Source organism: Cucurbita pepo, chromosome 1, assembly GCF_057944985.1.
Source record: "Cucurbita pepo subsp. pepo isolate OVF chromosome 1, ASM5794498v1, whole genome shotgun sequence".
Lineage (NCBI taxonomy): Eukaryota > Viridiplantae > Streptophyta > Magnoliopsida > Cucurbitales > Cucurbitaceae > Cucurbita > Cucurbita pepo.
Window position 1 is genome coordinate 19789287 of NC_141798.1, and position 25287 is coordinate 19814573.

General features: G+C 35.0%; 2 protein-coding genes across 3 annotated transcripts; both read right to left on the bottom strand.

Annotated features, from left to right (window-relative positions):
- Window positions 1-855: 855 nt before the first annotated feature.
- Window positions 856-2328, bottom strand: LOC111781199 (metalloendoproteinase 3-MMP). Its single transcript, XM_023661671.2, has 2 exons — window positions 1681-2328; window positions 856-1614 (listed from the first exon to the last, which is right to left on the bottom strand). The coding sequence occupies exons 1-2, from the start codon at window positions 2198-2200 to the stop codon at window positions 1181-1183; spliced, it is 954 nt and encodes a 317-aa protein (XP_023517439.2). The 5' UTR covers window positions 2201-2328; the 3' UTR covers window positions 856-1180.
- Window positions 2329-6040: 3712 nt separating this feature from the next.
- LOC111781186 (ABC transporter B family member 15) lies at window positions 6041-10921 on the bottom strand. 2 transcript variants are annotated; one of them, XM_023661652.2, is made up of 7 exons: window positions 10532-10921; window positions 10377-10431; window positions 10073-10251; window positions 9511-9968; window positions 8678-9218; window positions 7715-8614; window positions 6041-7637 (listed from the first exon to the last, which is right to left on the bottom strand). In XM_023661652.2, the coding sequence occupies exons 1-7, from the start codon at window positions 10775-10777 to the stop codon at window positions 6270-6272; spliced, it is 3747 nt and encodes a 1248-aa protein (XP_023517420.2). In that variant the 5' UTR covers window positions 10778-10921; the 3' UTR covers window positions 6041-6269. The 2 variants fall into 2 exon arrangements, with proteins under 2 accessions (XP_023517420.2, XP_023517428.2); XM_023661660.2 differs by lacking the exon at window positions 10532-10921 and having other exon boundaries at window positions 10073-10262.
- Window positions 10922-25287: the final 14366 nt, after the last annotated feature.

Consider the following 25287-nt stretch of genomic DNA (forward strand, 5'->3'; position numbering starts at 1 on the left):
TCATCCCAAGAAAACTTTTAGGAGGTTACCTATCTCCACCGTTAGTAGATATTGTCCGTTTTAACCCTACTCCAACCAACGCCTCACATGGTCTGGTGACGGACTCTAATATCATTTGTAATAGTCCAATTCTACCGTCAGCAAATATTGTCCTTTTTGACGCATTAGATATCGCTGTCAGCCTCACTGTTTTAAAACGAGTCTGCTAAGGAAAGGTTTCCATACCCTTATAAGGAATGTTTCATTCTCTTTCCAACTGATGTGAAATCTCACAATCCACCCCCCTTCGAGGCTCAGTGTTCTCGCTCACTCATTCCCCTCTCTAATCGGCGTGGTATATCACGAAATTGCACTAAATAAAGCATGTTCAACCACAAAATTCCTATGATTGAGCCACCAAAATGAAATTTATACCTAATTGGTATTGATAGTAATTTTAATTTTCTTAAAGCTTTTTTTAGTCAACGTAACCTTAAGATGACTTTCATTTCTTAATTCATTCACGTACACCTCATTTACTTAGTGTCATACTCAATGAACTATTTGATATATTTTTTTCATATGAATTTATTAAATAAAATCAAAAGTTTAGGCATTTATTATTATTTTTAAATATTAATGCAAAATAATAATATATAAATGGACCAAAATTACATCCGATAAAATGTTGGATCCAAATTGTTGAACTTTAATTTGAATCTCGAGCATCAAATATTAACACAAAAATAAAAAGTATGTTACTTGAAAAAAAAAAAAGAAAAAAAAAAAACATATGTGAAATGTATGTCATGTCAGTCATTGCTTTGAAAGTAAACAAAGAAAAAAAGTTATTTTGAAGCCATAAAGAGAAACATGTGAATAATGGCATTGTCTTTCATGAAAGCTTTTCCACTGTCTCCCTTGAATCATAACTTCTAGAGCGTTGGACCTACATGTCCACCATCTTCCCACGCCCCCTCCTAAACTTTGAATATTATGATACACTATTTAAAATTAATCATTCAAATTTTGAATCCGAACAAAATACATCGTAGAGCTTTTCTTAAGATTTTTGCTAGGCTATGAACGTCGTGAGACAGTTCGGTCCATAGAGATCTTGGATAGCCTCCCCTTAATCGAATCTCGACTCATTCTCTCGAGCCCACGAACAAAGAGTATAGAGCTTTTCCTAACCCATACTTCAAAGAGTGTTGTTATATAAAGCTTTAATGCCTGCAATATCATCGGCATGCAAACCCTTGGAATCTCCTTCCGGGACTGATGGCCACATGATAGCCCCTTCAATGGAGCTGTGTTGAAGCCCAAGAAGATGTCCGATCTCATGCAATGCCACCGTCTCCAAATCGAACGAACCCGAAACCACCCCGGCTGCCCAAGACTCGTCCGCGTCGAGATGAAATCGACCATCCGGCGGCGAAAACGCATGGGCTATCACTCCTCCAACGCCGTCGAACGGATAGCCATCTCCATGATCTCCAGTTTCAAATCCTATTTTGATGTCAGCAGTTTGGTTGCTCAAAGCTTGTGAGAAGGTGAAGTGAGAATTCGCCGCCCATGTCGCAAAAGCTCGAGCGATCGGACTTGCCGTTTCCGGTGGAGTTTCGGGGAGGAACCCTAATAAGAATAATTTATTAGTTGAGTTCTAAGTTGATTATTAGAAAGTGAAAGATTTAAGTTTACCATAAGTGAGGTGAGATTTTGAAGCAGGCCATTTAGGGTTTCCTTCAAAAAAAGCAAAGTGAGAAACTGTATGAAAAAGGCCTCTTCCATGTCCATGTTGATATCTTTTCTTGCTTGATCTCATCCAAGTATTGCCATGGATGATATCGGCAACCCCGCATCGAGGCTTCGACATTTGAGCTAGCGTCACGGCATCTAGAGCTCCGGTGACTTTGAGATTGAAATTCTTTTGGTACGTTTTAACGGCCGACTCTAACAATTCGTCGAAGTCATCGTCGATTGTTTCGGAATGAATTTGAACATCGCTCAAGTAGCCGAAATGTCGAAGGTATTTCTTCAGCTGATGGATGGCTTCCCCTTTGTCACCTTTGTGGGATCCATGAAGGCGATTCAGAAACATCAATTGTGATGGCTGTTTTGAGTGGGAATGCACAGAGTTTGGTGGAGAAGATGATGTTAAAGGGAAGAGGGTAAGAAGGAGAAGAGTGAAAGTGAAGAATGATAATCCTCCCAGTGCCATATCTCACTTCTCTTCAAAGTAGTGTTGGGTGTAATGGTTATTACAAGTTTGGTGGTGGCTCAAGGAAAGTTGTGGCCTTATTTATACTTTTTCAACAAAGAAAGAGATTGTGGGACTAATCGAAGAGAAGACGTTATGATTATAGAAAGAGTGTGAAAACTTCTCTCCAGTAGACGCGTTTTAAAATCGTGATGTTGATAACGATACGTAACCGGTCAAAGCAGACAATATTTGCTAGCGATGAGTTTGGGCAGTTACAATGGTATCAGAGCCAGACATCAAGCGGTGTTACAGGGAGGATGTTGGGGCTCCCAAGAGGTGGATTGTGATATACCACATCAATCTTTATCGAATTTGAATATCATAATAGTGAATATAGTTATGATTCAACAGGTTAGGTCCACTTAGTTTTTATTTTTTATTTTCTCGAATCTTTATAATTGATTGGAATAATAGAAAATAACAATATTTTAGAATTTAAGGAAACTACTTATCATGATTGATTACTTAAAATAGAATCTATCAAAATAATAGAATTTATATATTCTATATAATATAGAAATTATAAAATTAGAAGGGCCTGAAAATTTCTCCCTAACGCATTTGAAAATTATTAGGCTGATAACGATACGCAACGAGTCAAAGCGGATAATATCTGTTAACGAGTCAATTTTGAATGAAACCATGTTCTAAGAGATGCAGGAGGTGTCAAATTCAGATTATGAATCTTAATTTAAATCTTAAACCGTTACATAATTGAGAAACGTATTTGAAAGACTAACTAGAGGTTGAGTTATCCATGGAAATAAAAAAGGTTGGAGGCTACGTGTAGTAGTTGTGTTGGAAGAAAAGGGTTAGTTAGTTAATTAATGAAATCAGGGGATAACGAGAAAAGGTGGGAGAAAATTGAAATATGAAGAACAAATGGGGAGAAAGTTAGGCTGGAAATATTGAAGCACCCAAGCCGACAAAGGCTAAGAATTCAAAAATGTTGCATAAAACCACGTCAGCTTAATGATCATTTGAGGCTTCAAGGAGTGGGTGTAACAGTAATTAAACCTTTTTTTCTCTCTTTTTGTTAGTCCTCTTTTCTTGGACAACCAACAATAACAGCTTCCTGCTCAAACTTGTCGGCTTCGTAACAATATCCACATACATTCCCTTCCATTTTTTGCGATATGATCATCTTACTTAAAAGATGGCCAAGACATTCCCCTACCTCTCGTGTGACATGGTCATGTTACTTATTCTTTACTTCTAAAAGTAAAGACTATCATCATAGTCCAACACGAGTAATTCCAACATGTTTTATTTTAGAAATATATGTGGAAAGAATATGAATGAAAATTGATTATACGAGAAATATGTATTTCTAGAATATGGAGAAAAAATAGAAATATCAAAAAGAGAAAAAAAAAAGGTCTCAAATATATTTGGAAAATAATGAAGTGCTTCCAAATTAGCGGTCTTTATGTTTGAAAACGACGTAGACTTGGTAGATGAAATAATAATATTAGAAAATGCCTCATTTTTCTTAAAATGTTAGGTTAATTTGGTTTTAATTTGGTTTTAATTTGGTTTTAATTTTCAAAACCACAGTGATTTAATATTTAGCTTAGTCCATTACGTATCTTCATCAGTCTCACGTGTCAATTAATTGTATTCTTTTGTATCTCGTTCCCCTTTTTCCGTTTGTAAATAATTTAGAATTTTTCTTAGGAGCAACTGTGAGATCTCACATGGATCGAAAATGAGAACAAACATTCCTTATAACAATCCACTTGAGTCGTGTGATAGTTTCATTAAATAATTATTAAATATTAAATATTAAAAATAGACGACTAGAATAATTCAAGGTGTCATTGCTACCTATATCATTCTTAATTAATATTTTATTATTTTATTATTTTAATTAACAAGTTATTTATTGCATTAAAATTTTTAGATAATTAGTATAATTTTGTTGTTACAAATGATTCGATTAAATTCGTTCGTATAGAGATAGGTGAGTAGAGGTACTGATTTTTTAAGATTACACTATAAAATATTTAAATTTTTTTTTTTTTTTTTTTTTTTTTTTTTTTATATAAATTCACTCATTTGAGAAAATTAATATTTGGAGCATTTCTTCTCGAACTCAATTTTAAAAATTTTAAAATCGAGATAAATTTTGATGGACACATGAATTGGGCTGTAACGGCTTTTGGGCTCAACCATTGAACTTGAGCTTTAATGGCTTTGGGCCTAACATTTGTATTTAAATTTTATTTAACTTTGTCCCAAATTTCATATCTCAATTTAACAAAATTAAGTATAATTATTTGGGAATTTTCATAATAAAGAAATGTGACATTCTAATCGAGGATTTATCAACTTCAAATTAAATTTGGGATGAGTGTAAATTTATATTTGATTCCAAATTTAATTATTTATAATTTTTGATAAAAAGATAACAAATACAACAAATTTGAATGCAGATTATGTGATCCTATATCGATTGGCGAGAGGAACAAATGCCAACGAGAACGTTTGACTTCAAACTGGGTGGATTGTGAGATCTAACATCCGTTTGGTAGGAGAACAAAACATTGTTTACAAGGGTGTGAAAATTTCTCTCTAGCAGACGCGTTTTAAAAATTTCGAGAAAAGCTCGAAAAAAAAATATATATATATCTACCAGAACTAAGACTTGAGTGTTACATGAATTCTAATACACTTTGGTTCCAAATTAAAGAGAAGTCAAGAAGTAGAGCATTGTATAAAGCCTTAATGGCTGCAATGTCGCCGGCATGCAAACCCTTGGTAGTTCCTCCCATGATGGTTGGCCACATAATACCCCCTTCCACAGAGCGGTGGTGAGGGCCCATAAGGTGTCCAATCTCATGCAACGCCACAGTCTCCAATAGCCCATGACTCAACGGCATCAAAATGTAAACGTCCATCTGTGGGAGAAAAGGCATGAGCTATGACTCCTCCAACACTGTCCAAAGGATGGGCGTCTCCATGTTCACCACTTTCCAAGCTTATTTTGATGTCTGTTTAGAGATAACAGGCCAGAGGTACCAAAAAATTGCACCAAAAGTCTCAAAAATACGTTGCATACAACGAATGGTTGAATAGTAGGAAAGTTGAACAGTCCATGAAGTTTGGAGATTTTTATAGATATTATTTCTCCATTTATATGAATAGATAATGAATTAAAGACTGGGGACGAAGTTGGTGTAGGCTTCTTCATCTCACCCCACTTGTGGACAATCTTATCATTAACATGAATTTTACCCAATTATGAAAAAAATTTGCAATAAAACAAAACAATAGCCACTAATTAGTCAACGTGTGACTTCCCTTTCAATAATTCTCAACAATCATTTGTTTGTATAGAGTCTTCCCTAAGGCCTAAGTAGCCCTCGAACAGTATCCCCTTTAATTGAGGCTCAACTCCTTTTTTCTTGAGCCCTCAAACAAAGTGTTCGACACTTGAGTATTCTATTGACATGACTCTGATACCATGTTAGAAACCACGATTCTCTGCAATAACATGATATTGTTTGTGTATTCTATTGACTTGACTCTAATAGGATGTTAGGTTCTGATGCTTTTTCTTTTAGTTTTCCCAAAATGTCTCATTCTAATTGATATTATATTTTTCACTTATAAATCCATAATTATTCTCTTAATTAGCAATTATGAACGGTGGTTAGAAGCAAAGACCAATTAAATTAATATAGAGAGAATTGGGAGAACTTACTCTTGGGTGGATAAAATTGGATATGGATAAATATTATATTCTCCATAAGTTTGATAGTTCAAAAAATGTAATGAATGGTAGATGAGACCAAGTTTTCATAAATATATATACTAAATGAGTCTTGTTATACATACCTAATTTCTTTAATCTATAAGACTCAAAACACTAAGAACAGGCTTAAGTGACACAAATGAAATGAAATGGAATGGAGAGAAGAATATAGGAAAAACTTCACATGATTTACCTATGGAAGCCCCCCCCTCCGCCTCCATTATCAGCATCTCTCAACCAAACATGACTACAAACTATAATAACCCCATCTTAATGGGATCTCCTCTGCAAATTGACCAAACTATAATAAGCCCCACTTTCTCCCTTCCCCAACAACGCCGAATGAGTCCCTGTCTCCACCACCGTCCCTTTATCCAACACCGCTATCATATCGCAATTCTGTATCGTACTCAGTCTGTGCGCCACCACCACGCTCGTCCGCCCCACCATCACCCTCTCCAGCGCCTCCTGTACCACCTTCTCCGACTGCCCATCCAGCGCGCTCGTCGCCTCATCCAGCAGCAGCACTGCCGGATTCTTCAATATTGCCCTCGCTATTGCAATCCTCTGTTTTTGCCCCCCTGATAGCTGCAATCCCCTGTCCCCGCACCACGTCTCGTACCCGTCCTTTAACCCCGAGATGAAATCGTGTGCGTTCGATGCCTTCGCTGCTTCGATTATCTCTGTTTCCCCCACCTCCTCTGAAACTCCGTACACGATGTTTTCCCTTATTGTTCCCGCGAATAGTGTCGGCTCTTGGCTTACCAACGCGATGTGTTTTCTCAGCGTTCTCAGATGGTACGATTTTAAATCGCGACCGTCGATGCTCACCGTCCCTTTGATCGGGTCGTAGAATCGCTCGATTAACCCGATTATGGTGGATTTCCCCGACCCGCTTTGCCCAACCAACGCCGTCGATTTCCCGGCCTCGAGTACGATCGAAAACCCACGAAATATCATCACTTCCGCTCGAGATGGGTAAGCGAAATCGACGCTATTGATTTCAATTCGGCCGGTTAATTTATTGGGTTTATACCCTTCTGGGTCGTCCGGTTCAATTTTCGTAAACCGATCCAACACGTCGAAAACCGACCGGACAGCCTCGGACCCTTTGGCGAGATCTGACGTCATACTGCCGGCGTCGGCGATGACGCGACCTGTGCTGATCAGAATCATGAACGTTTCAAACAAAGCTTTGGCAGTGGTTTGGCCTTTAGCGATCAACTTGCCGCCGTACCAGAAATCCAAGGCCCAGGAGCAAGTAGTGAGGCTTTGGGAGCAGCCGAGGCCGATTCCGGCATACCAAGATTGCTTGATGCTTTCTCGTCTGGGGCCTTCTTGTGCGTTCTCGAGCATTTTTAAGATGCGTTCTTGTGAGGAGAAGGCGGTGATGGTTCGGAGATTGGAGACGGCCTCTGCAGCAAGCTTGCTACTCTGTTCTTGGGCTTTGATGGATTTGTTGGACATGTTCTTAAGAAGGACTCGTCTTGTGTAGAAGCACATTATGACTAAGGGTTGGACTGCGATCATTACAAGTGCTAGCCTCCAGGCGATTACGAGCCCCATCGTGAATGCTATGGTTACTGCTGAGATTGTTTGTACAATTAGTGCCATTCTATCGCCCACCAAGGATCGTACCTTCACAAACAACACAATTTTATAGTACGAGGATTGGATCGTCATTGATTTGATTTGATAATGAATAATGTGCTTACCACATTGGCATCTTTAGCGAGTCTGGAGCAAATTGTGCCGCTAGAATGCGCATCCTGATCGAACCACCCAATTTCAAAAGTAAGTATTTTAGACAGCATCATCTCTCGGACCCTCTTCGTAAGATATTCCCCCATGTATGCGAAGTTGTAGTGTTGTGTAATATTCACCATAAGCGAAAACACCGCCAACCCAACAAAGATAAGCGCGTAAATCCTTGTCTTCTCCTTAATTTCTTCATGACTTGTCAAAAAATACACTGAAACCATCGTCCCCATTGCGTACGCATACAGCGGCTGCACAGCGCCGAAGAGCATCGCTCCCACGCATCCCATGGACGCCTGCTTCCACTCGGGTAGGTTCAGAGCTAGCAGCCTCCGGAAAGAAGGAACCGGGAGTTGGTCTTCTTCTTTTTTGGTCATGGTTGGTGGGGTTTCCTCAACCAGGGTGAACCGGTCGGAGCTGGCTGAATTGGAGAAGCTAGAGCGACGGCTGCTGCTGGTGTTGATTTTTTCGATGTGGGAAATGGAGGAGGAAGTGGAGTGGTGGGTGTTAGCGGTGGGTTCGGGGGGAGATTTGTGTTGGAGATGGACGAGGGAGGTGTAGAGGCCAGTGGGGTTTTGGATGAGGTGGTCGTGAGAGCCGATTTCCATGACTTGGCCGTTTTGGAGGACGGCAATGAGGTCGGCATTGCGGACGGTGGAGAGGCGGTGGGCGATTATGATGGTGGTGCGGCCAACGGCGGCTTTGTCCAGAGCTTGTTGGACAATGCGCTCTGATTCGGAGTCTAAGGCGCTGGTGGCTTCGTCCAGAAGGAGGATTCGTGGGCGCTTGATTATGGCTCTGGCAATGGCGATTCTCTGTTTCTGTCCTCCTGACATTTGGACGCCTCTTTCCCCCACCTGTTTAATCGGACCCAATTTCAAAAATTGAAAATAGAATCCAAGAACAAAATAAGAAATTACCTGTGTATCATATCCTTGAGGAAACTGGGAAAGGAAATTATGAGCATTGGAAGCTTTAGCAGCCTCCACGACCTCATCCATCGTGGCATCCTCCTTCCCAAAAAGAATATTCTCTTTAATAGATGTGGCAAAAAGCGCAGGCTCTTGGCTCACCAGCCCCATTTGCGACCTTAGCCACTTCAATTGCAGCTTATCAATGGCCACACCATCGAGAAGGATTGATCCCGCAATTGGGTCGTAGAATCTCTGCAGCACAGAGATGACGGTGGACTTCCCGGATCCGCTGCCGCCGACTAGCGCCACGGTGCGTCCTGCCGGAATCGTGAGGTTCAGGTCCTTGAGGACTATGGTTTCGGGGCGGGAAGGGTAGGCGAAATGGACGTTTCGGAACTGGACCTCGCCGGAGACATTTTGGAGGATCTGGCCTTCCATGTCGGCGGAGTCAATTTTGGGGACCCGGTTTATGACCTCCATGATTCGCTCCCCGGCCGCACATGCCTCCGAAAAGTACTTAATGTTGGATAAACCCGAACCAATTGATCTGTCATTTTCCGTTTCCATTAATTCAAGCTTAATTCTCTATAATTCTAACATATATAATATGAATTTTAAAAAATTATTAAACCATATATATTTAAGTGGACAAAGACAAGAATTTCAGGACTGCTACAACTGTTTTTAATAGGTAAGAGAGAGAGAGAGAGAAAAAAAAAATAGATTTTTTTTTAAAAAAATAAAAACTTTTAAAATGGGTCATTCGATTATGTTCTATCTGGACAAAAATTGATAAAAAAAACACTTGATGGGGAAATTATTGGGACATGGATACTTACAATCCTCCGACAGAAATGGCAGCTCCAACGGCAAAAACTGTCCCACCTTGAGCGCCATGGTACATAACCATTCGGCTTCCATACCAAGACATGAACGACCAAATTACGAACGACACCCCATTACTTCCGATGGCCAAGCCTTTGGAAAACCCCTGCTTGATTCCCAGCTTCACCGACTGTTCTAACGCCGACGAATATTCCGTTATGGTCTTGTCTTCTCCTACGAAAGCGTACACGGTTCTGATCGACGAAATCGCCTGCTCTGCAACTGTTCCAGCTTTCTTGTACCCTTCCATGCTTTTTCTCACTAAACCCATCAACGTTTTGCCGTAGAGAAGGCCGGGGATCACCAACAGCACCACGAAGGGGAGTCCCACCACCGCTAGCCTCCAAAACAGGGACAACGCCGCGATGTAGCTTCCGACGAACATGGCGGCGTTCATCAGAAAATTTGGGATCTGAATACATCAAAATATTAAATTTACTCGAAATTATAACTTGAATTTGAGTAAAATAAAAGCAAATCCCAAAGGACAAGAACTGGACAAAAACAAAAGCTTACCTTTTCACTAAAAACGTCTTGAATCACTAAGCTATCGTTGGAAACAGAGGTGATTACTTCCGACGTGCTGGTCACGTGCAGATCGAAGTACCCAACGTCTTGCCGGAGAACCGCTTTCAGATACCGTGCTCTCATTCTCGCCGCCTGTCGCTCTCCGGTTCTCGTCCAGCAGTACCCCTCTAAAAATACCCTAAATTAATTAATTTTTTTTTATATAATAATAATAAAATTATAAATAAATAAATAAATAAATAAATAAATAAATAAATAAATAACCAAACAAGAACGGAAATTCAAAACCCACCGAGAAAACAAGCCACAAAGCCTCCACAAGCCACATACAAGAGCGCCACCGCATTCTGTCGCCCACGAAAATCAAATCGAAAATCCCATCATCCATTGTTCAAAATTAAAAAAAAAAAAAAAAAGAAAAAAAAAATTAATAATTTAGAATCGCACCTTATCGACGTTGGTTACAAAAGATTCCGTCGGGGAATTTGAAGAGGTAGCGCCGATGTTGTTCATAAGGCGGCTTGAGACGATTAAAACAAGAGGGGTGGTGAAGCCGTCGCCAATGGCTCCGATGAACCCCAAAGTCATGAGAAACTTGTCGGCGGCGTCGGCGTGCATGAAAATTGACGCCATCCCCCACCTACTTTTCTTCTTATTCCTAATTCCTTCCGATTCTCCGTTTTCTTTCCCCATTTTTTCCTCTCACTTTCCGGCTGTTTCCCGGAATCCAAACAGAAACAACGTCCGGGAAACTTAACTGCAGAATCCCACGGCGGAGCGGTGGGAAAATTTGTGGCTTCTTGCACAACAGCCTTGATTTGTTTGTTTGCTATGAACACTTCTGGACGCCCAGTAAGGCCCTATATATAAGTGACTTCGACCTGTGTTTGTCACTTTGTGAATCTTTTTTTTCTTTTTCTTTTTCTTTTTCTTTTTCTTTTTTTAAATTGCATTTCTATGTTTTTAAAGTGCTTATTTATTTAAGCTGCAGAGTCAGAATCCACAAATATTTAGAGATGTATTTAATCGGTAGAGTCGGACCCCACAAACATCCACACTTATGAACGATTTAAATAGAAAAATGATCAAAATATAAAAAAAATTATTTTTCACAAAATCTCTAAAGAAAAAATAAGAATATACAATTCAACAAGTTTTTATGCCATTCAATGGGTTAGGAAATATATTCTTTCACTCAAAAGATAAGAATTTTCACTATATGTTCTTACACTATAATATATATATATATATATATATATATATATATATATATATATATATATATATATATATATATATATATATATATTATATAAAAGCATATCTATAAATATTTAAATTTAAATTTAAATCACTACGGCCTCTTATGATTGATTGTCTTCACGTAATGCCATCTCGAGATCGTGTCATCGTGCTTCATACCACTAAAGATCGCGAGAGGGGACATGTATTAGGGGTCTGTCAATCATGCGATTATGTTAAATATGTGTGCATAGATATAACTATTTCGTTTATATGATTGTGATGTATCATATAATGTCACTATAATATCCCGAGTTTTAGGTAAGAATAATTTTTATTTTTAATCTCAATTGTTAAATACTCTCCAACGCTAATGTTTACCTCTCATCTCTCTACCATCCTCTCAATCGCTTGTTTGATCCGTGTCACTAACTCTTTCTTCCCTCCAACAGTCTCTCCTAGCACCTGTCACGATCAGCAATTTGCCACAGTAGGACCCAGGTGGAGTACTTCTTCCCTTCAACAACGATGGATGACACGAATTCTCAATTAATGATCTTTAAAGTTGTAGAAGTCCGATCATATACCACTTACACGTATGAAGCGTTGAATTTATATATAGTATTTAACTAACTCGTACGACCTTTCATATTCAAATTTATTCCAAATGTATTTTTCTCAATTAAAGACGTGATAATCTATTTAAAAAAAGGAAAAATGTCCATAAATAAGCATATAGGAAATAAAAAGTGATCCAATAAGCTCTTATTTTAGAGCACTCTATAATCCAACCATTTAATCAATGGATAAATAATTAAATATATTTTCAATAGACAGCTTCAAATCAATAGATTATATTATACACTCCATCAATAACAAGTATCTAATTCCTTTTTTTTTTTTAATAATAAAAATACTATGAAGTAGAAAGAGATAGACACGAGGCCCAGTGTTGACTAATTCTATTATAATTATAAAAAATAATACAAACAAATATTTTATATAATTAAAATGGTACGAAGCTGTGATAATAAAATAAGAGGACATGATCATGGTTGACCTTTCATCATATTAAGGCCTAGAAGCGTCACTAATGACGATTGTAATTTTAATTGTTTTTGTTTATATTATGAGATTTAAATATCACACCCTAACATTTTGAGAATAATCTTAAAAAAATAATTAATAAATTTATCAAATAAATATGAGAATATTCTCGTAAATCAATCAATAACTACGAAAAACAACCACTCTTTACTTAACGTCTTTCAAATAAATTAGAAGATCAAAGGAAAAGACGGTTCGTTATTTTATTTTATTTTTTGATGTTTTTAATTTTCATATATACGTATAATAATTAAGAATAATGCTCTAAAGTTTCGTATTAGTGATTTAGAATATTAATTTTGGTGTGGAAAATATTCCTATCCTATTGTCACTATCAACGATGCCAAAGTTTAATCTTTTATGGGCTCGTCATGTGTGAGACTTTTTAGGGCATAATAATACAGAATAAATTATTAACTAAAATGGTATTTTCTTTAAATATAATTTATATGGTCAAATTATTAACGTGCCACTTTAGGGCATAATAATAAGGAATAAATTATTAACTAAAATATTATTTTCTTTAAATTATTTATAAGATTAAATTATCAACCTATTCTTTTAGGATACCAGAGTTGACTTATATGTAACATTTATCCAGGGAGTCCACATAATGTGTGTGGGTCGTACGTAGAGAAGTACTATATGTTTAAACCCACTTAAAAATTAATTTTAAACTTAAGATAATAGACATAATTTTATATATTATTAAATTTAAAATCATAATTAGCTTTATATTTATAATTATATTTAAAAAATAGGTTAATAAATTGAAATTAGTGTAATAAATAAAACAACTTAATTCAAATTAATATTAATAATTAATATATATATATATATACTATTTTTAGGCTTTTTCCATTGTAGCAAATCTTCTAAACAAAGATTTGTAGCCTTTTCCTATTATAGTAAATCTTCTGAGAATTAAAGTCCAAAATAGTACAATAAACATTGCTAGATCACCTTTTTTTTCTCTACTTTTAATAATTGATTTGATATCACAGGTGATAAATATGTTGGTATGCTGTACCTTTTTCTCCTTTTATTTTATTTTATTTTAATTATTTATTAGTATAAACTATAGAGACCTAATGGGCTAGCGTTGAGATAGATTCATTGCTCGTAGTCTAGGTTGATGTACAAATTCAAGTAAACGAATGCATCTTATCTATACATGATCATTAGTGAAATTGTATTCCGTGGCCTACAAAGCAAAAATAGTTGCACATCGATCTGATATTTATTATTACATATACTTTGATACTTAAGTTCGAAAGCTCAAGTGTAGCAAGTTTATGAGTTTGAGATTTATGAGTCTAATAGAGTTATATAAGATATTTATATGCAAATGACTAGAGTTTTCCTTGACTCTTCCGGATTGAATTTAGAGAGAGTGAGATTTGGCCTTCCACTAATTTAGAGAGTCAAATTTGGGTTGTGGGCGTGCAAGATGCATAACCCATACGTGCTCAAATCAGTTTCGTTGGTTCAGATCTAGTTTGGTTGGCCTCGATTTAGCTTTTGACCTTTGAGCATTTTTGCTTCTTTCATTTGAGTCAAATCTCACATTAAGTTTGGATAAATCTTTATTCGATCTGAGTTGAGGCCTATTGATTTGTATTTGGTCCTATAATTTAAATTACCCATAATTTAAATTTCTATTTTAAAATATATAATTAAATTTAAATATTAAAGGTTAAAAGAATAGACTTTGAAAAACAATAATATTTTAACGAAAATGACAAGGTGAGATCATTCGTCTGTTTGAAAGGAATTTAATGTTTGCTCCAAAAAAAAAGAAAATGAATTTAATGTTTAACAGAGAAAATGAGACCTCGGAAACAGCATTTAAGCAATGGAAATTGTGCACGATGAAAATACTTTTATACCCTTCAACATGCATTGAATGTAAAGAAGAGTGTGTGAGCTTGGGGTTGATACTACCCTGAGTTTTATGTCTTTTCCCACCCCCAAGGAATATTCTATAAATTAGAATAAAAAAATCTTGAAATTAGGGCATTTAAGTGAAAAGGACAACAGATAGAGCTTTCATTTACTAAACTTGGTAGTCAAGGAACCTGCAAGAATCATAGTAATTTAAATGAATTATGCATTTAACCCTATGAAAAGGTCAATCCACTTCAACTGTCCACGTGTCTTTTAGGTTAAAAGTTTTAATTTCATTTTTTATGTTATTTCTTTTTCAGTAGAGGTTGGTCAAATAAGGTCGAGTAATGTCATCCCAGACTCGTGTAGCTGGTTGCAACACAATGCATGAGACACTTGGACGAATAGACTTCGTGACTCGTGTGACGTATTGCAACCAAAGTTGACATTTAGTAAAAAAAAATGTAACAGTTCAAGTCTATTATCCATTTTGATCTTTTAGTTTCATGATTTTGAAACTCACAATTCACCTCTCAATTTTGATCTTTTAGTTTCATGATTTTGAAACTCACAATTCACCTCTCTGGAAGGTTTAGCGTCCTCACTGGCACACCACCCGTTATACCATTTGTAATTGTCCAAGCCCACACCGTATATTAATTAAATTAAATATATTTTCCATATTTAAATTATATAATGATTTTTTTTTTTTTTTTTTTGTTTTTATCGTCGAAGAGAACAAATAATTTTCAAACAACATTATATATGTTATCAAATATAGTGCATGCGGGCTGTTTTAGCTCATGTAGATTATATACGGCTCATGTATGACATAAGGTGGGAAGAAAACCACATTTTTAATTAAAATAATAATAATTAATCTTTTATCATTTAAAAAATGATGTTGACATGGTGATTCATAATCATTTTATTTATGCTACAATTTCTCTTAATAAATAATTTTTAATATTAACAGATCTCACAATATTTTTAAATAAGCGATAATCACTCATTCATGTAATTATTAGGTGATATTAGCATTAAATTAACTAAAATATGGTTTTTTTAAATAAATTAAAAAAAGAAATCCTTGCTTGTAAAAATGAAGCAAAATGACGTCGTTGCATACGCCAAGCACCGTCCATGTATATGAAGCACTGAATTTTATACCATTAAATGCTTAACCGCTTATACTTTATCTCTTATCTTGCGTACAAAAATTGAACTCATCGATATATTCTGCTTTTTTTAATCCCAAAACTTTCATATTATATATACAAGAAATATTAGGATCTCTAATTTTGGGCTGTTAATTCAAGGAGTTGACGAATTTTACGTTAAACAAAACAAAAAAACATTAATTATTTCCAACCGACCAATAATTATATTATTTGATACGTGGATAAATTATAAATTAAGTGCATTATCCAAACGTAAAATTAATAAATAATTATTCTACAATCAGTTTAAAAGTAACAAAAAAAAGTCAATTTCAGAAGGAAATTAAAGAATTTTGAAAGTGATAAGAGAAATTCAATCTTTTAATATATTTTGTTTAATGTAACGTTCGAGTTGTAAATGCATAGTATATGAACGAATCAAAACCAAATCGAATGAGAGCGATCTTAAGGTCTCATTCGTTGTCGAATCCGAATTTTAAATGTTGACATGTAGAACATTGAACCAAGTCCTTGAAAAAAAAAAAAAAGTCGAGTATTATTTAGATGTGGACTTGAGATAATCGTAGTGATAATGAATTATAAAAAAAAAGATGCTATGACTTAGGTGTATTTATTGAATATGGTTTGAAAATGTAAATGCTAGTGTCTTGGCCTCGTCTATTAGTAATAGACTTTTCATATGATGACAGAATACTTTATGGCTATCCATTCATATCAAGCTTCTATAAATTTGTGACCGTTGCATGTGTTTATAACTTTAATATGACTGTGATGATATATTGTTAAGAGTGAAGACTATCTTTATAGACTAACGTGAATCTTTTTTACTGTTTCCACAGATTAATATGTTCAGGAGTCACCAAACATAGAATTGTTCTAAGTAAAATACGCTTAATTTTAAAGTTTCTATGATTGAGCTACCGAAAAAAAAAGGTGCATCTTGCTTGTATAATAGTAACTTTTGTTTCTTTTTTAGCTTTTCTAAGTTATCATATCTTCATAATTACTCTCATTTGGATGTGAACTCGATTTATTTATGTATCCCTCATTTATTCGGAGTGTCATAATAACACAATCTTAGCTATAAGTCGATGCTAGATTCATTTATAATCAGGATTTGTGGTTTGAGGGAAAAAAAGCAAGAGATGTGTATGAGTTGTGGTGGATTAGTATAATCTCTAAAGGGAATTAATATGGCAAAGAAAGTGTTTCTATCACCACTTTAATGGGATTCCACAATCATATCAATCACACAAAATGCACTTTCAAAAATATAATAATAAAGTTTTTTTTTTTTTACTTTTTTTTAATCTTACCCATAATGATTGCTACTGTTATTTTAATTACATGATCACTACACGTAGCGCTAAACCTAATTTAAGTAGAAATATTTAAACGCTCAATCATTTTAAAATTACCTAAGTACTTTGTTTAGATTAGAGAAAAATCTTTAAAATCATAGATGGCAAAGCAAAAATATGAAAAGACGCCTTTTCTAATAAATATTTCAAATAATTATTATTATTATTTTTACGTGAAAGTTAGATAGGTTGTTTTAATTAAAATTTGGTAACAATATATCTTTAGCATTTTATATTTTTAACATTACTAATAAAAGAATGACCGTAGCCGTTTTCTTAGTTGAAAATTTGAGTTCTTCGAATATGGTAACTTTTAGCAACTACTCTATAAAACTCTAATTTATAGAAACACCTTTAAGTATAAAAAACGGTTATAAAGTTGACATATTACGTGGTCAATACTCAAATCTTAGCCTTTTCAACTACCAAATGACCCTCGTGAAATTGAGGTTGGCTGACTCCAGTCAACTTTGGTTGGTGTTCGTGGGAGTTGACTTCTTGAATTTGATTGACCTTTTTTTAATACTATTTTTTATATTTGGGTTTTGAAGCTTTACGAGTTTTTAACCTAATCAATAATTTCATCATATACCTAAAAATTAAAATAATTATTTACACACTCATCGGAAGAAACAATAAAACCCAATTCTATTAATAAACATGAAAATAGTTTCCCCTCCAAAATTTTTATTTATGAAAAAATAAAGATTGTTTACTAATAATTTATTAACCATATTTTCTTATTTTCCACAAACACATTGACACCACAGTCGCATTAGGAATTCTAGAAGCACACTTTTGAATACTTCTTTTTTTCTCTTTTAATTCTTAAATTTTAATTAAAAATTGAACAATTATAAAATAACAATTACTTAATTTTTTTTTGTAGAAAAAAATCATTTTATTTTTTTCTCTATATATATATTCTTTCATATAGCAGGTCTTTTTCATCGGAACGTGGATAAATTATCTTCTCAATAAAATAAAATCAATACTATTCCGTAATATAATTTTATAAGCAAATTCGAGTATAATTTAATGGTTCAAATACTTATCATATTCTTTTTTCTTTTTTAGAAGATTCAAAATTATGAATCATATTTTTAATATTCATAATATTTTGTTTATTTCTAAAAATATATTTTTCAACACAAATAAAAAGAAATCTACAAAAAAAAAAAAAAAAAAATTAAAAAATTAAAAAGTATTAAACAACACTTAAAAAGAGAATCTCCAACCAAATTTAATCATATCAACCACTGAAGTGAGTTGAGCTAGCTATTCCCTCATCAATTATACCCATTTTCAAAATCCCCCTATCATTCAACTTGCCTTTCAAATAACATAGTTTCTTTTGTTCCCTACCCATTTATTCAAATCTAATCCCATTTACCCCTTACGATCACCAAGGGCTATTAAAAAGAACCGTAAATCTTACTCTTACACTTCGTATCAGAATCTCGATTCAACATGTTATAACTTTGACATTCTTATGTGACAATGACTATATTACTGTGAGAGCTCACATAAGTTGGGGAGGAGAATGAAGTACTCCTTATAAGAGTGTGAAAATCTCTCTCTAGCAGACACGTTCTAAAATCGTGAAGCTAACGACGATACATAACGGGCCAAAGTGGACAATATCTGTCTCAGTCTGTTTTAGTTAGCATATGTCTTAAAGTATTTGTAAGAATGAAAACTATTTTTAAACGAATATTATCAGCATATTTTGTCTTCACTCACATACTTTTTAGAAAAGAATTTCTGAGATCATTCAACATATATGATTCTTTTAAGTATTTATTAACGATCAATTAACGTAAGCAACTCATATAGTTTGTATTTAGTGGACGAACACAAATGGGTCAAGTGGATGTTTGATGGTGGCAAGGGAACATTAAGGTAGTTGATTAGCAATTTAATGTCGGAAACCAAATGATCAAAACGGAACCATGATTTAACTTAAATTAGTGTGACTCATATACCATTAATTCAGGTAAGCAACTCATAATTTGTTTTTAGTGGAACGAATTTGTGTCCTTCCTTCAATAATTAAGCTTAAATTATATCAACATGAATTAAGATAGGCTTCCTCAGTGTTTGGATCTCAAGATATCGACAAATTATTCAATATGACTACTACAACAACACGTCTAAGATTTATGAAAATTATCGTATTATTATTACTATAATTAATATTGTCTCTTATATCACTTTATGTTAAAGCAATTCTATATTCGTGATCTCTTATAAAAATTTTAAGAAATATGTGAATCAGAACAAAGATGTAAAAGAATCCGTGTTGGAGATAGTCTTCTACCACGACTCAAATTGTGAGGCTTCGAAATCAGGATAGAGACTAAAAAGACAAAAGGGGAAACAATTAAAAATAAAAGTAAAATAAGAAAATGATGTAAAATTTAAATCGAAATAAAAGCAACACTACCAAAATTAAATATAAAATAAAATTCAATTATAAGACGGTATTGTTTAATTTTTTTTTACAAATGTGGATATAAGTTCGTGTACAATTACAAATTGAAATATAAAAGACTTAAATACAAAAAATGGATTGACGCTCTGAAACAACCCCCTCTATGATTGATTAGCTCTTGAACGCTCCCCAATACCGGGAAAAAATGGAAAAAAGAGATAGTAAAAAAATAATCGGTAAGCAATCTACTTGTAGGCTCTCATCGCATCCAGTTCCTAGTAGGTCTCCACGAACTTTTCTTGGCAACCATCAGGAGTCATCTACGTGTGTAGTCCAAAGTCCCCTTTTAGGATTGGTTTACGCCGTTGCAGCCTCAACCTTGACCCATTCCTACACCCAATAGAAGTACTTACCTTGTCAACTACCACGGTAGTCACAAGTCTCTTCCAATACCGATTTATGGAGTCGCGACATCAACCTTGACCCATTTCTATACTCTATAGAAGTATTCACTCGAGCCACCTACTAGTGTAGTCTCTAATCTCTTCCAATACCAATTTACGAGTTCACCTTTTTTTTTTTTGTTGAGTTCCCGAGACTTTTCTAAAAAATTTTCTCTTCTCCCTTATCCTCAAATTTGGTCTCTAAAACAAATCAAGTATTTAATATCTCGTTAGAACTGAGTGTTGGGTTTCATTTCTAGAAACAACTCAAAACAAGTTGATACACTATGATATTATGAGGAAATATCAAGCCATTTAGCATATTCTAATATGAATTGGCATGAGGTACTATACTATCTAATATCAATCGCTTTGTAATGATGATAGTAGATAGGTAGAGAGAAAGAAACGTGTACACATTTTTGGGTTGGCCATTCAAATACAATTCATTTTCACAATGATTTACAACATTAAGATGGGAAAGAAAAAGTTCGGTTAGTGGGTCCTTCTAAAGCATGTTTAATCAGCAGCACCTTTCAACACATGATCGTGGGGCAAAATAAATATATGTTAACATCTGCAAACTCATATCTTCTTGCTCTATCGATGGTGGTGGAGAGATGCCAGGAATGTGCCAAATGACCTAAGAAAATGCTTCTTTTTTCCCCCCCTTTTCTCATTCTTCTGTTATCTAACAAATGATTCTTTATACACACACAAAGGAGGGGGAACATAAACAATTATCAATTCATGAAATATATTTATAAAGATCGAACGTAGAACTTTGATGAACATGAACATGAACTGTTGGTGTTAGGAGTGTTGAAGATGAGTGGATTTTGTATCACAAGTATTGTCATGTTCCTTTCTTAGGGCATGAAATAAAGAACCCTACTACCCACTTTAATTGGATCATATTGAAGCACCTAATTCACTCTCTTTCTTAAAAACACACATTTTTTCTCTCCTTTTTTATGGTCTTTTTTTTTTTTTTTTTTTTTTTTTTTTTTTTTTTTTTTTTTGAAGTTGGGACTGCAGGGTTTGGCCCCCAATGTCATATTGCCAACCAACTTTGCCTTTCCTTGCTCTTCAACATCCCATCACTGTGAAATCAACATAATTTTCTGTATAGATCTTAGAGTATTCGAATAAACATTTATGTATTTCTCCATTTACCAAAACATTCACCACTATGCCTCCCCTCAAAAAAAAGTATGATAATTGCTCCGATCATGCTCACTTTTACTTTTAGATTTTAGATTTTTTTTTTCAGAAAAAAAAAATGTTCGAGTTCATATTAATAGCAAAGTTTCGACGAGATCCCACATCAATTGTGTGGAAACCTCCCATAATACAAGTGGGCTTTGTCTGTTATAAGGTGTGGAAACCTCCCATAATACACGCGTTTTAATACTATGAGGCTGACGACGATACATAATGGTATCAATCTACTAGAAGCGCGAGGACGCTTGGCCTCCAAGAGGATGGATTGTGAGAACCCACGGCGGTTGGATAATAGACGCGTTTTAAAACCGTGAGGCTGACAGTGATACATAATGAATCAAACGGACAATATTTGCTATTGGTGGACTTGGGCTGTTATAAATGGTATAAGAGTCGGACACCAAGTAGTATGCGATGAACTCCCAAGGGAGACGGATTGTGAAATCCCACATTGGTTGGAAAGAAGAACGAAGCATTCCTTACAAGATTGTGGAAACCTCTCCCTAGTAGACTGTGTTTTAAAATTATGAGGTTGAGGACGACGATACGTAACAGGCGATAGTGGATATTATCTGCTAGCGTTTTATCATTAGAGTTTTATCACATAATACCACTCTAATACATGAATTTAAGGGTGTATCCCGACCTTAGCCCACATGACCAATTCAAAACGCCTACACTCGAACATGGCGATATGTCGAACTAGACTACTAACTCGACCAACCCAATTTAATCTATCAATCTCCATATAATTACAATTTTGTTACCTTAGGCTGGGGCGTAGACCTACATGTGAAGGCATCTAAAAGTTATTTATGGAACAATGTTTGGCGCGTTAATCTTTGGTTTCTTTTTGAAAGAACCCAAAAAGGAAAAGGAAAAGCAAAAAAGAAAAAGAGGAAGTTTTATTTGGAGTTATGAGATGATGATTAAATGTACATGGTCTCATGTTGTGAGATGGAAGATTACATGTAATATCTTTGTGATCTATTTTTAAGGAACATTGAGGGATCTACTTGGGGAAAAACCCAACTTTTTTACTTTTGTTTTTGCTTTACAAATATGTTATGAACAGTACGTAGAACAAGCTTGGTAGCTAAGAGAGGTGGATGTCCATGTCCATGTCCATGTCCATGCCCTACCATTAATTAATTTAGGTACACTAATGAATGCTTAAGCTTATTATGGGTATAATAAACATGAAATGAAATGAATGAGAGCACAAAACAGAAGGAATCAAAGAAATAAAGAGAGCAAAAGAGAGAGAATTTGAAAAGTGGAAAGGGCATCTGGTTAGCCCTTATTCGAAAGGGCTGTTGGAGGATGGGTGGTGTTAAATTTGGAAGAACAGATATGAGTCCACTCCATTTGAATCTGGAAACGAACCCATTGGATTTTAAGTTTGATGTTTTGAGAGGGGAAATAGTGAAGTGAGGAAAAGGGTGTGGTGGCCAATGGAAGGGGGTGTAAGTGGATAGCCATGTGTGTTGACTTTTTGAGTATCAAAGGAACAAACCCCAGGGTTGCAGAAAGCAACAGCCAAAGGGACAGTCTCACGTGAACCTCACAACTCCACCACCCAGGGATTGGATTTGGCTATGAGGATCATATCTTCATAGATCTATTATGAAAGTTTTTTTTTTTTTTTTTTTTTTTTTTTTTTTTTTTTTTTTTTTCAGGTTGAATTATATTCATTTCTCAATTATGAAAGTTTGATTTTAATTATGTTCTAATCATTTTAAAAGTAGCCAAGTGTTGGTGGATCGAATCTTTGGCTCAAATTGAGTTAAATTACAAGTTTAGTCATTAAATATTTCATTCGAAATTTTTTAATTTAACACATTTTTATCCTAAGAAATATCGAGCTAATTACTCGAGCATGCACAAGAAATGAGCGCAACTAAGCCTCACAAGGAAGAACAACATGCCCAATTCAACATCCAAAACTAAGCCTCACAAGGAAGAACAACATGCCCAATTCAACATCCAAATGAAGGAGGATTTTTAGACTGAATAACAACTCAAGTCCACTGCTTTGAGCTTTTTCTTTCTGGTTTCGCCTCAAAGTTTTTAAAATGTGTCACTATGTAAGACAAGGCTAAGAAATTCTTACAAAATGGATAGTTACTACCTATATTAATAATATGCATATTTTTTTTCAATGATTCAATCTTTTTTAGTCTGTTTGATTTAGGATAATTTTCGTTGTATGGTCACGTCCCATGCGATTCGGCACTTGATGGTCTCGACATCCCTCTACATTTCCTATGGCATGGTCACATAACCTATTTCTTGCCAGCCTGTTTTGTCCTCACTCAAATACATTAAAGGAAAATTCGTAAGAGGTCACCTAACATAAAATTGCTCAAGTATAGCATGTTTAAATATGGAGTTTTTATGTGAGATATGGAAGGTGCATCTCCTTGGTGTAGATAGTAACTTTTATTTCTTTTAAGTCTTTCTTAGCCATACTACCCTCGGGATCATTCTCATTGGGATGTGACTCAATTCATTCATGTACACATCCTTTACTCGGGTGGGTGTCGACATGTTATAAACCAATTTTGTTTGACGGCATTTCTCATCCTTTACACTTTATTATTAATAATATAAAAACTTAAATATGTTTGGGGAAGATGGATGTGAGATGTTGGAGGTGGGAGGTGAAGGAAAAATAGCTTTCAAGGAAGGGAAGTGAGAGTATGAAAAGATAATACATTTGTACAACTATCTTCAACAATGTGGTCGATATGATAAGGACCACACAGCTGGTTACCAATGCCATATTATTTCTCAGCATAAAGAATGAAGTGATTTAACCACGCACACTCCTTTTGTTTCCATGTTTTTGGATATGGGATTTTGTTTAGGATCTATATATTTCCCTTTACTTTATTCTCTCATCCCCCCCATTTTAAAAGCTTCCCAAATTCAACCATTTACTTTCGATATTACGTCGAGAGATTAGATTCCGATCGTAGCAAGCAACAAATTTTAAACACGATAACAGAGCTTGATAAATTACAGGAATCGAATTAAGAATATTATTAAAAAAAAATCAAAGAAAGAGATTTTTGAAGTCTCGATCATCATCGCCATCTAGAACGAAGATTCCCCATAGGTCTTTAGAGGGCGTGGTCTCCACAAAGACGAAAAAAATGGAGAGCAAGCGAGGAGGGGGAGGGCCCTAGAAATGATATGGGGTAAGTGGCTTAGAACAGTAACAAGGAGAAGGATATAGTGAGGAAGTGGTTCCACCACTTTCTTCCTATGTGCACTAAAGAATCTATCTTATCTCAGTTTTTTTTAAGTCGATGGCAGTGAGGGCTTTAAAAAGGCACCCTCCACCTCCTCCCCCCATGCCTCATGCATCATGCCTCATGCCTCATGCCTCTTGCCTCTTGCCTCTTGCCATTCCCCCACGACGTGCTACCTAGCTTCTTCTTTTGTACTTAGCATAATTCTCTCACTTTTCCACCTCTCATATTAGGTTCATATGTTGTTTCATTCCTGCTTCAGGTTCATTCTCTTTCTATTTTAAGTTCATCAGCCTTGCACCTGACAATCACCTTACTTTCAGAATAATAAGAATAAGTATACATGTGAAAAAAGCTAGTAACAAAATGTACGTTTGAAAATTTTTTGGTAATAGAATGTGCAAGTTGAAACTAGTGAAAGAATGTGATACTCAAGTCGATGAGGGGTGTATGAATGAATTGAGATCATATGCGAATGAAACGGATCTTGAGGATAGGATGACTAAGAAAAGAAAAGTTATTTCTTGTACTAATAATTAATATCATTAAATTTCTGAAAATTTCTTAAATAATAATCTATTCCTATCTTATACTTTCAATATCAAATAAACTAATAATGGTATAGTTTAAGTTCTAAATTTGGATAAAGTGTATCAATTTAAACCCTATCTTATGTTTTGTTCGAAAGTTTTCCTAATCGATCATTCTCAATCGGAACGCCTTCGACTTCTATTTTCGCGAACTTTCTTTGTGCTTGTTACTTTCAGTTGTTTGAAATGCTTATTGGACCAATTATTTATGGATTTCCCTTTATTGGGCTCACGGCCCACGCATAAAAGCCCACTCGTATGAAATGTTTATTGGGCCCATTATATCAAATGCTTATTGGGTTAATTATTTATGGAGCTTCCCTTCATAAAGCTCACAGCCCACGCCAAATTCAAAAGCCCACCCGTATGAAATGCTTATTGTGCCAATTATATCAAATGCTTATTGGGCCAACTGTTTAAGAATCTTCCCTTCATTGGGCTCGCGACCCATTCCAAACTTAAAAGCCCACCCGTAAA